This window comes from Neolamprologus multifasciatus, chromosome 6 (assembly GCF_963576455.1).
Source record: "Neolamprologus multifasciatus chromosome 6, fNeoMul1.2, whole genome shotgun sequence".
Classification (NCBI taxonomy): Eukaryota; Metazoa; Chordata; class Actinopteri; order Cichliformes; family Cichlidae; genus Neolamprologus; species Neolamprologus multifasciatus.
This window is the reverse complement of record NC_140444.1, coordinates 12,383,026-12,395,152: the sequence shown is the minus strand read 5'-3', so window position 1 is coordinate 12,395,152 and position 12,127 is coordinate 12,383,026. Positions and strand designations below refer to the sequence as shown.

Genomic DNA, 12,127 nt, shown 5'->3' with positions numbered 1-12,127 from the left:
CTAAGTCTGCAGGTGTAGTGCTTTTCCATGTGCACATGCTGTCCATGCACTTACCGTCTCTAATTTCCACTATCACTGAGTGTCAAGTGACGTGTCCAGCTTAAGACATTTACTGCTTAATAACCCTTAGCTAAACATACGGTAATCAATAATGACTGATAACGGACATGCAGTCTTACTGTCTGGCTGTCAGACAGCACCTATTACTCTTACTCTTGCAATATGGTATCTGATGGATTGTTAGTGACACACACACACATAAAGACACATAAAGAAGCTTGTCTTGGCCACAAGATCTTTGCACTCTTTTCAAACTCTTTGAACTGACCGTCTTTATTTGAAAAGTAAGTGCTGAGTTTGATATTACTTAATTTAAGTAATAAAGATTTCCTTAGTTGAAAGAAAAGCCAAAATATATTGCCTGTGAGCCCAATAATTTTATATCTGAAATCCTGAGTCTATTAATAGTATCCAAAACTGTGAAACTCTGTGTGGTAATCAGTTTGTAACTATGTGAAACATGGTAAGGGCAAAGTGTGAAGAGGATCAGATGAGTTGCTGCGTTCTCATCTCCTTTGACTGTTGTTTCATGTGCATTAGGCAGTCCTTCCTCAAGGACAAATTCTGCATTCTCACATTCCAGTGCACTTCAGAATTGAAGCCTGCAGGCCCGGGCTTCATACTAGGAGATGATTTTAAAAAAAATAAATTAAAAAATCCCATCTCGCCACTTGGTTATGGCGTTCCACGTATGCCCTACCTGCTAGCATTTTGCACCCTGCTGTTATATGCTGGATTGTCAGGAGCATCTTTACACAGCCTGCACCTGTTGTCTTACCTGGTGTGATAGACCCCAGCTTTTATGGATCTTGTCCTCAGAGCTTGTTCCTGTGCTGCCATGATTAGTGCCTCCATGCTGTCTTTCAGTCCAGCTCTGTCTAGCCACTGGTAGGATTGCTGGATGCCAGCTGCTTTATCTATCTGCCGGTGGCATATACCATCCAGGGGCCTGTCCTTCCATCATGGTTCTTGTCCTTGCTCCTCTTCTTTCTTGTGTTTCTGCTGACTGAGGTATTTACTAAGCAGGCAGTCATCATGGATGTTTGTTGTCTCATCCTGGACAGTGGTTCTGAAGCTCACTAGTCCCCAACCTTTTTTTTTGCTTAGCATAAACTCTCAGGGTGCTGGATTTGGGGTGAAACCTTCCATGCATGCTAACGAGCTTCCTTATCTTAATGTCCATGGCTTCTGTCTCCTCTTTTGGCCAGCTTAGTATCCCAGCAGGATATCTAATCTTGAGCAGGATGTAGGTGTTGATTGCCTGGATCTTCTTCCCATTCAGCTGACTCCTCTGGACCTGCCTTACTCTCTGCAGGTATTTTTTAGTTGTGGTTTTCCTAACATCCTTCTCATGGCTTCCATTTGCCTGTGGGCATGCAGTTTGATGTCATCAATGTAGGTGAGGAGGAGGTGGCTTACAGTTCCCCTGTTCCGTAGTCGGTATCCATATCCCCCTTGAGTTCCCGAGGAAGACTCTTAGGAACCTGTTGATCTTGTACAGCTCTAGGTTTCCAGGATCCAGGTGTGGGGCATTGAGTCATAGGCCTTCTTGTAGTCAATCCAGGTGGTGCACAGATTGGTCAGTCTGGTCTTGCAATCGCAAGCAACTGCTCTTTCTACCAGTAGCTGGTGTTTCGCCCCTCTGATATTCTTGCCAATTCCTTTCTGTGCCCCTCTCATATATTTAGCCATATGCCTGTTCATATTAGCCACTATGATGCCTAAAAGGAGCTTCCATGTGGTACTGAGGCAGGTTATTGTCCGGTAGTTGGTTGGGACCAATACCTAAAACATTTTTTATTTTGTTTTGTTTTTCATTTTCTGATTGACTGTACTGTTTGTGTGTTCTCTTGTTACATTAGGACGGCTTTGATAACATCAAGACTTTTGTGGAGGAGGAACTACAAACAAGCATGGTGAGCATCCAGTTTGATTTCATGTCTTAGTAAGTCTCATTCAACAGCCAATTTGTCACACAGGTAAGGGAACTGTAGATTTATACACTTGGAAATAAATTGGAAAACTAACAGAAACGACCTAATACATCTCAAGTAGGTGTAACCATGTTTACTGCTGGTAATATATGTACCTTGATAACAATGAACAAATAATGAAAAACTGAAAATAAAATTATTTGTTTTTAATGGCCTCAACTTAGTTTTTTTTTTCTTTTTAGAAAGCACAAATACTTTAACTAAAATATTACTTGGGTAATATCTTTATTATTAAAATATCCAAGTAAATAAATGTTTTACTGTTGTAAATACTATAATGTATACCACTGACGTTCTCCCTCTTTGGTTCCTGTTTATTCAGATGGTGGGGATGGTAATTGGTGCAGGTATTGCCATAGTCCTCATCGCCATCCTGATCTTCTTCATCTTGCGGAGGATCAAGCTTCGAAGTCAGTAGTTGCTGAAATGCATTTCTCATTGTACATCTAAAACGCATAAGGATAGTCATGAAGTCAGTAGTGTGTATACCTGTGGTAATGTCATTTATTATGTTTAACAGACTTAGAAGCTCAGGAGGCTCCCAAATACCGCTTCCGCAAGAGAGACAAAGTGATGTTCTATGGGCGAAAGATCATGCGTAAAGTGAGTCAGGCTGTATAAAAGCTCTAGCTGGCTCTCACACACAGAAACACGTCATTCTTGTAGTGTTTCAGTGTATAGTACCTTTTTTTTTTTTTAAGGAAAGAGTAATATTTAAACAAATCTATGTTTCATCAGGTCTCCCAGTCTACCTCGTCCCTTGTGGGTACATCCTCTTCTTCACGGCCACGCCTAAAGAAGAAGCAGAAGATGCTCAACATTGCCAAAAAGTACATCTGAATGCTAACTTTTACCAAGCATACGCTATTTTGACTGTACTAACATTCTTTATGTGGCAGTTGCTTTCCTCTTATTTCCTTCTTATTATCTTCCTGCATGTGACTTGTGTAGGATCCTGCGCTTTAAAAAGGAGGTTCCCATCCTTCAGGCTAAGGAGCCCCCTCCCTCAGTGCTGGAGGCAGACCTCACTGAATTTGATGTGGCCAATTCCCACCTCCCCTCTGAGGTGCTCTACATGCTTAAAAATGTCCGGTAGGTTTAATGTCTGTGTGATTGTGTTCTGTAGTCCAGAGTACATAGATCCAGGTGCTTGGTCCTCCCTAAGCACAGTTTTGTTCATAGGGGGTTGCTTAATTTGATTTGTTGGGGTTTTCTCCAGAATACTATAGGATCTTTACATTACTATAAAAAGTGCCTTGAGGCAACTGTTGTTGTATCTGCTGTTATTGAACCATCAACTGATAAATTCTCGTGTCATATACTGTATTATAATATTTAATTCACCTCTGCATATTTTTTACAATATATAGATCCACAACTAAACAGAAAGACAATTTTAATTGCCCTTTGTACAAACCAAGTGTTTGCAGCTGTTTGCAATGAGTGTAATTCCTAACCCCCAAGCTTCCCTTTTGTCCTTTCATACAGGGTGCTGGGTCACTTTGAGAAGCCACTCTTCTTGGAGTTGTGCAAACACATGGTGTTTTTGCAGTTCCAACAAGGGGAGTATGTCTTCAGGCCAGGTCAGCCCGACAGCAGCATCTATGTTGTTCAGGATGGAAAACTAGAATTGTGCCTTACTGGAACGGTATGCAGGCTCCGTGTCCCTTTAATCATGTTTACCTCTGAATTTTATGTAATAAACTGTTTATTTTAATTATGACTATAGTTTATTGTATGTTTTGTAAGTTTGCACAAATACTTTGTGCAAACTTATGCAAGCAGCAAAGTGGTTTACCAAGGTGCTTACCCACAAGAACACTGGCTTTAAAAAAATTGTAGCTAATCATGTCTCCTTTAGCCAGTGTTAGTGTTTGGATATATTTACCAAGTTTTAAGTCCTGAGGGAGATGTTAGTGCAGGCTTTATCTATATTGATACTTGATTGTGTACATCTATATGTATATTGATTGTGTGAATCTTTATGTACACACTCATGTTGAACTTGAGTATAAGTTCTCAGAAAACAACTTGATTGTTTACATAGATATGAATGCGTTACTCCTGTCTTCCAGGATGGCAAAGAAAATGTGGTGAAAGAGGTTTACCCAGGAGACAGTGTGCATAGCCTCCTGAGCATTCTGGATGTCATCACAGTAGGTCACACCTATTTCTTACCTCATATAAAGGCTTTGTGCCACACCTACTTATACAGACCCTGCCAGTTCTCATAACAGTCATTTACACAGCGCTAAATAAGATAACATGACTTTGTGTCATTGTGTTGGCCCACACCTACATACTACAGCACATTCACCTGCTGACTCAGTTAACCTTTTCTCACTGGATGACACAACACTCTAAAGTAATTATTTGGTTTAAACCCAGCATTCATTTCTTTTCTTTTCTTTTTTCTTTTTCATCCATTTCTAAATTTCATTTCATTTATTTATTTATTTCACACTTGGTACAACAGTTTCCACAGTTAGTTCTGTCAGACAAACCAACCACACTTTCTATCAGTAAAGCACTGCAACATTGTGTGAAAAGGAGCAGGAAGAAGAAAATGTTCTTATTAAACCCTGCCCCCTATCTACAATCCAACTTATATTGCAAGTGGGCACCAAAAATCAAGGAACAAACTAACATTTATCTCCAGTCCTAACGCAAACCAAACAGATCAGAATATACCACTCCACATAGTAACAAGGAGAAAAGATAAGTAAATAAAATAAAATGAGGTAAAAAATAATGGATCCTTTTTCAATTAACTCCAATTTTGTTCACGTTCTTCATATTGAGTTATCGTTTTAGACATGTAACACTTTTTAAAACAATGTAAATTTATACAATTCTTTAAATCATAATGAAGAGAGTTCCATAGTCGTATACCCCTAACCGTTGGACTCATTAATCTTTGTGTAGTTCTAGCTAGCTGATGCTTAAAATAAAATTTCCGTCTGCTGTCTTCTCCCCCCGAACACATTAAAAATAATCTTTGTAACTTAAAAGGCAAAATATTATTTTTAGCCTTAAACATAATTAATAGTGTTCGTAGTTTCACTAAATCTCCTAATTTTAATAATTTTGATTTGATTTGATGATTGAATTGATTTATTTGTATGTTCTCTAATGTTATGAATCATTCGTATCACTTTCAAATTCAAATTCAAATTCAAATTTTATTTGTCACATACACAGTCATACACAGTACGATTTGCAGTGAAATGCTTAGACAACTGCTCGTGACCTAAAGAAAAAAAGAAAAGGCTATGAATAAGATAGGAACTTTCTTCTGTAATAAGTTTAGAGGTTTTATAGTATTCTCATATGCATTCCCCCAAACTTCCACACAGTAACTAAAGTATGAGAAAAACAATGAAAAATATAAAATGCACATTGTTTTGTAGTCTAATAAATCTCTTACATTTCCCAAAATATAAATTTTTTTAACCATCTTCTTTCTAATATACTCAATACGTGATTTCCACGTCAAATTTTCATCTACTATTACACCCAAAAAGCGAAATTCAGTAACTCTTTCAATCAATTCTCCATTAATGGACATAATGACTTCTTCCTCCTTTACACAATTGCCAAATATCATGAATTTTGTTTTTGTCATATTCAAAGATAATTTATTTACATCAAACCATTTTTTCAATCTTAACATCTCAACCAAATCTTTCACACTCTCTCCTGAGCAATAAAAATTTGTGTCATCTGCAAATAAAATAAAATTTAACCTTTTTGATACGTCACAGATATCATTAATATATAAATTAAAAAGTTTAGGTCCCAAAATAGAACCTTGAGGAACACCACATACAATCTTCAATCTTTCAGAGGTATTGCCGAGATAATGTACATATTAATCTGTGTTGATTGAAATTAAGTAATGTTTTGGGGTCATTCCATATAAAAAACTAATAAACTGCTAATTAGAAACATCCCACCTCTAGAGCTTCTGTAAGTACAGGTAGACTGAGAAAATGTAAAGTATTCTTTTGGATATTTGTGTGCAGGGCCACCAGATGCCTTATAGAACAGTGTCAGCACGGGCTGCAGAGGTTTCCACTGTTCTCCGTTTGCCTGTAGAAGCCTTCCTGTCTATATTTGAGAAATATCCTGAGAGTCTAGTGCGAGTAGTACAGGTGAGTTGTATAATGATTATTATTCCTCAGTGTTTGTGGGTTTTTTTTGTAGATGTGCTTAAAATTAGAGTCGTATTTATGGATTTGTTTTCCACACACTGTATTTCTGGCTCGACGTCTGTAAACTAATTGTTTTCCTTTCGTGCTTGAAATGACTAGCTTTCTGTTGTGCCATTTCAGATTATCATGGTTCGTCTCCAAAGAGTAACAGTGCTAGCCCTGCACAACTATCTGGGGCTGACCAATGAGCTCTTCAGTCATGTGAGTTCATCTTATCAAGACACCAGTTTGAAAGAAAGTCTTAAACTGATTAATTGCCTTAAGAAAACCCAATTATATTCATCAAAGAGTTCAGAATGGTGTTAGTCCTGAAATCAAATGTAAGCCAATGTAAATATTTAAGACGAGGAGTAATGTGTGTTTGCCCATTCAAATGCTTTTAAATAGTCCACAGAATTCCTGTAATATGATAGTTATCACTCAACCAGTAAAGTTACTGGTAACATAGATTCACAAGTGCTGTAACCCTTGTGACCTGGACCTCATAGTCCTCATACACATCCTGCTGTTATCATGATTTCAGTGCCTAAATACTAATATCATGCTGTACTTTCCACCTTGTGAACACACTCTCAAATTAATTATCTACCTCACTCTTATCCATACATTACTTATACTTGTTTTTACAGGAAATGCATCCCTCACGTCTGCCACCGCAGTCACCCCACCCTACTCGCACCAGTCCTGTACGCCATGGCAAACGCTTTGGCAGCCTGACGGTACCTGAGGAGCACCGAGAAGCAGCCGTTAAAGGTGAAACTCCAGGTAGGGTGTCAGCATACAGATTAAGTAACTCCCAGTGTTAGAGAAGTTGAATCTTAGTTGAGGTGTACAGAGTTGCTTTAAAGCTTCATATGCAGTGGCTGAAATCCTTGAAAATTCATAAATTTTAATATTGTCTTTTCAAGGTTCAAAAAGTGCTTGAATTTCAGATGTGGTGCTTAAACGTGCTTGAAACTATATTTCATTCACCACAAATAACTATCTGACCGAATAATTTTCTTATCAGATAGAAAAATAAAATGAGTCGCAAAGTGTAAAAGCAAAATTTCCCTGCCTGGGCTGCCTCGCACCTCTGCATGTCAGTCTGTTTCAGTGTGTGACCCCGCCCCTCCCCCGAACAGTCGGAAGTCTTATATGTTGAATTGAACTGAGTATGTCATCTGTTCAAAGCCTCTCCCAGTCAGAGCTGTTCTCCATGCTGGTCTTACTGTACATGATGTTATAAGCACAAACACTTATGACTTTAACAATAATACAGACTGCAATGTAGTCAAACATCTCACAGTTAGTTTTACTGGGAATTAACTTTAACCTGTTAGGCCCCAAGGGGTTTTCTGAGAGGTGTAAATATTACTGCAGATGTTACTATGTCAAAGTTAATGTGACTCAAACATAGAAAAATTTGATTTTTTATCTCCTTCACCTAAATTAGTAATTTAGTATTTAGTGACACTACTCAGTCGGCACTTATATTTCTCGTGTTATAACCGATTAAACTTGATTTTGGCCCCATTTTTCTGGGTGTAGGTGTTTTAAAAAAAACAAACATCTGTCTCTTATTTTTGTGTCACATAGGAAAGAAGCATCAATATCTGATGAGAAGACTTATTAATGTGGCCTTGCTGTGTATTATTGTGGTGTTTGGTGCAGTTTTCTTGTTTTGTAGAGTTGTTGTTTTTTTCAAGTGGAGGTGAATATCTCTAACAAGTTGATTTGTTCACATTTGCACATCTTAATTTTTAAGAGAAATGTGTTTTTTGAGTTCGTAAACCTCATGCATATAAGGCAACTATTTCTTTTTTCAGTATTTTTGTGTGGTGCATTTTTCTCTGTTTTAACAAAAGGGGAACAAAGGACATTTAGGTCGATCTAAGATGATTTGTTTACATTTTTACATGGTCTTACTGAGGTGATGCAAAGTGAAACATAAATAGTTTTTTTTTTTTTTGGCTATGTGCTGGAAAAGCTTGAAAATGGACCTTGAAAGTGCTTAAATTTGACCCCGAAAAATGCGTATGAACCCTGCATATGTCTTCTCCGGTGCTATTTTTGCTTTGGGGTGACTTAGAAATGCTTTAAATTTTTTATATATTATTATTATTATATATTATTATTTTTATGTATTTATTTTTCACAACAGGAGAACAAGGGAAGGATGGAACAGTGCCAACTCTTAGCAGGACAATCTCAATGCCTGTAGACATTGCTGGTGAGGGATCTTTCTCTTGTACTGACAGATGTTGTCTTACTGTTCTTTAGTTTTGCTGAAAGTCAGACACTTTCTTCCAGTGCAGTGTGATATTTTAAACATGTTTTAATGTAGAATGATTACTGAGAAGCCAGCAGAGAATGGGTAGCCACAGTGTTACACTGATACCACAAACCGTTCAGCTCATCCATGTACAATATGCTATGCACACCTAATCTATACTGCTCATATTAAAAAGTTTGCCTATTGCCCACTTTAACATATATGACCAGTTGTTAATGTTACCATTTTAGAAACGCTTGTATTTGTAAGAAATGTATTTTAACAGTGCAGGTAAATAAGCAGGCAAAACCTTTTAAAAAATGACAATATATTTTGCCTTTTGCTTGCGCCATCACATTTTCGTTTGTTCTTTTTAAACATAGATCAACCTAAGAATAATTAAACCACTTAAATGTTGACCTTTTAAACAGGTGTACAGAAAAGTCTAAGATCAGACTTTGACATGGCATATGAAAGAGGACGGATTTCTGTCTCGGCAGAGGAAAGCAACACTCCACCCACTTATACTCGGGTCAGTACACTGCAGACTCTCAGGACAAAAATGAGAAAAGATATAAACCCTCCTTATATGTATACATTACATTGGTTAATTACTTAAAGTACGCCACAGTTAATGAATAACATTAGGATAAGCTAAATATAAGATATTTGAGAAAGTGTGGAAAAAGAGTAGTGCTGTATCTCTGATAATGTTTTTTTAGAATTAGAATTCCTGATTTAACAGCAGGAACACCCATTATAAATTGGCAAAGTATGCATATTACATTATAATTATTCTATTACATTATTACAGTCCATATCACAGGAACAGCGTGAGAGGAAGGTGACAGTAGATGAAGTTCCTTCAGGAATCTATCTGTATCCAGAGGAAGAGCCAGTTGTGGACAACATTTTTACACCTGTGTCAAATCGATCCAGTGCCGCTCTCTTTGAGGAAGGTCAGAAGGAGGTCCTAAAGCTTATGAGGATTGAGGTTCGTTTTACTTTTTTTGATTGTTCAAGGATAGTATTTTGCTGTTGTTCTATGCCGGTTTAAACTCCTACAGGCTGTGATCATAATACGACGAACAATTTGTTTTGACAAATAATGCAAGCAAATAAGTTTCCTTATGATTGACTGTTGCTTTAGAAAAAGAAAAAATTACTGAGTCTGTGGTGACAAAAAATAAACGCAAGAGTTCAGTGGTGCTTTAGGGGGTTGAGTAATTCACTTGATGCAATCTGTGCCTCTGTGCAGGTGTTGCCACATTTAAACTTTTAAAATAAATTTGTGTAACTAGATCAAAGTGTGAGTATGTGAAATAAATCATTGCCTGCAGCACGATCTTCCTCCAAGTCTCAACAAAGTGGAGTAAAAGCATTTAGTCCACTGTCTTTTTCCACTTAACTTTATCGTTTGTCACTGCTTAATAAATTTTTGACTTTTGCTTTGCTTTCTGCCTTTTGTTATGCAGGACCCATCTCTGTTAAACAGCAGAGTTACTCTACACCATGCAAAAGCAGGAGCTGTGTTAGCAAGACAGGGAGACCAGGTATTTTACACATTCTGAAACCCTATGACCTTTTGAAAACTTACAAATTACTCTTTTAAGTGTATTAATAAAGCAGAAATAGATTAGATATAGTAAAGAAAGAAAGTACATTATTGCAGCAGTAAAAGTTATTTTTGTCTTTGTATTTCTTTTTTCCTCCTTCCTATTTTCACTTCAAAAGGACGTGAGTTTGCACTTTGTCCTGTCTGGTTGTCTGCACGTCTACCAGCGGATGATCGGCAAGCAGGAGGATGTCTGTCTGTTTGTCACCCATCCGGGAGAGATGGTGGGCCAGCTTGCTGTACTCACTGGAGAACCCCTTATATTTACCATCAAGGCTGTACGAGACTGTACTTATTTGAAGATCTCAAAGTCTGAATTCTATGAGTGAGTCTTATGGCTTTAGTGTGGATAAACTTTTAAGTGCAAGAGATGCAAATAACTTTAGGTCACTTTCACTTATATTTAAGGTTATTGTAAATTACATTTTAAAAAATAAATTAACCTCCTAAGACCTGAACTCTTTCATGGCATGCATTTTTAATTTCTCTTTGCTATTTGGCTTTTTAGTGTTCGATAGAAAACTATTAAGTCACAATTGAGTAATAATGTGCAAAACTCTTTATTTGGTGTCTGAACACAGCAGCAAAACACTAAAGGAAAATGAGAAACAACAATTGTGCCTTTTTGAGCAATACAGCCCGTTTGAAAGCCATTTGAAAGAGCAAAATTTAGTATTGTGGTCTAGACAACCCAAAATGGGATGTCCCCATATGCAGATGCCAGGTCCCAGGGGGTTAATTTAAAAACTACATTTTTGTAAACCATCTGAAACAAATAAAAACTAATTAAAATACAATAAAAATATGGGAGAAATACCCTTAGTTTTAGCATCTGTTAATTTTATAAAATTTGTTATCACAACTTGCCGATGAGGCATTGATGGACATGTTAATTGAGAATTTGAATGCGATTCACCTGCTTTCAAAAACGCCTGCGTTTTTTCTTCTTCTTTTTCTTTTTTTCTATTATTATAATACATGTGCTGATTTTCTTAAATTTTGCCTCTAACATTTGCACTCCATACAATAATAATTAAAAACACTAAAACAACTGAAACTAATAAACACTCAACTAAAACTAAACATTTTCAAACAGTAAAAACTAGACTGAAATGAGCAAACCCACTCTGGAAGCTAACTGAAGCTAAATTGAGTTAAAAACAAAAACAAACATGCATACACATTTACACAAAGCTTGTATCACCTGAATAAATAAGAAAAAGCCAGCTTGTGAAATTCATACATACATCCAGAGAATATGAAAGCTTAAAATATAAAAAAGTAAACTTTTAGTATTCTTTTCTAAAGTAATCTCCCAGTTTTGAGTTATCTCTCTACTTTTGACCATATTCCAGTGTGAATTATTCAGTATTTGTTCTCACTCTTTCTGTTATATGCTTCCCCCTGCAGGATCATGAGGGAGCAGCCCAGCGTGGTGCTGAGTGCAGCCCACACGGTTGCAATCCGGATGTCTCCTTTTGTCAGGCAGATGGACTTTGCCATTGATTGGATGGCTGTAGAAGCTGGCAGAGCCCTCTACAGGTACTCTGCTCTCATCTTTACTTAGACAAAGAAATGAAAACAATCTTTGCATCTATGTGAAAACAATACTTGGTCATCCTGTTACATTTCTTATTATTCAGTCATAATTATAATGGTAAATGTAAAATATGCTTTTTTTTCTGTAATCTACGCATCAACAGACAGGATGACAAGTCAGACTGCACCTACATTGTTCTGAATGGACGTCTGCGTTCAGTCATCCGCAAGGCGAACGGCAAGAAAGAACTGGTGGGGGAATATGGTAGAGGAGAACTCATTGGAGTGGTGAGAACAAGGCATTTTTGTCTCATCCTACCCATGTGTGAATAGATATTAGTTAGTAAAAGAAGCTCAAAACTATTAAGTTAAAAACAGCTGTGGTCCTGAGCTAGGATTGGGACTAGAGCAGTGTGCTGCATTTTCCACATCTGGAAAATTTCGATTAGAT

General features: G+C 37.2%; 1 protein-coding gene across 6 annotated transcripts in view; it reads left to right on the top strand.

Annotated features, from left to right (window-relative positions):
* Window positions 1-12,127, top strand: part of pnpla6 (patatin-like phospholipase domain containing 6) — a 32,669-nt gene that overhangs the window by 6,031 nt on the left and 14,511 nt on the right. For 5 of the 6 annotated variants that reach the window (XM_085163026.1, XM_085163023.1, XM_085163024.1 and 2 more), the window contains exons 3-19: window positions 1,923-1,976; window positions 2,377-2,464; window positions 2,575-2,657; window positions 2,793-2,884; window positions 3,006-3,146; window positions 3,543-3,702; window positions 4,130-4,210; window positions 6,080-6,208; window positions 6,389-6,469; window positions 6,898-7,033; window positions 8,412-8,480; window positions 8,954-9,054; window positions 9,337-9,516; window positions 9,998-10,075; window positions 10,257-10,462; window positions 11,548-11,679; window positions 11,841-11,964. In XM_085163026.1, the coding sequence (XP_085019152.1) occupies window positions 1,923-1,976; window positions 2,377-2,464; window positions 2,575-2,657; window positions 2,793-2,884; window positions 3,006-3,146; window positions 3,543-3,702; window positions 4,130-4,210; window positions 6,080-6,208; window positions 6,389-6,469; window positions 6,898-7,033; window positions 8,412-8,480; window positions 8,954-9,054; window positions 9,337-9,516; window positions 9,998-10,075; window positions 10,257-10,462; window positions 11,548-11,679; window positions 11,841-11,964 (1,935 nt within the window). The remainder of the gene's footprint in view (window positions 1-1,922; window positions 1,977-2,376; window positions 2,465-2,574; window positions 2,658-2,792; window positions 2,885-3,005; window positions 3,147-3,542; window positions 3,703-4,129; window positions 4,211-6,079; window positions 6,209-6,388; window positions 6,470-6,897; window positions 7,034-8,411; window positions 8,481-8,953; window positions 9,055-9,336; window positions 9,517-9,997; window positions 10,076-10,256; window positions 10,463-11,547; window positions 11,680-11,840; window positions 11,965-12,127) is intronic. The other variant, XM_085163025.1, reaches the window with a different exon arrangement.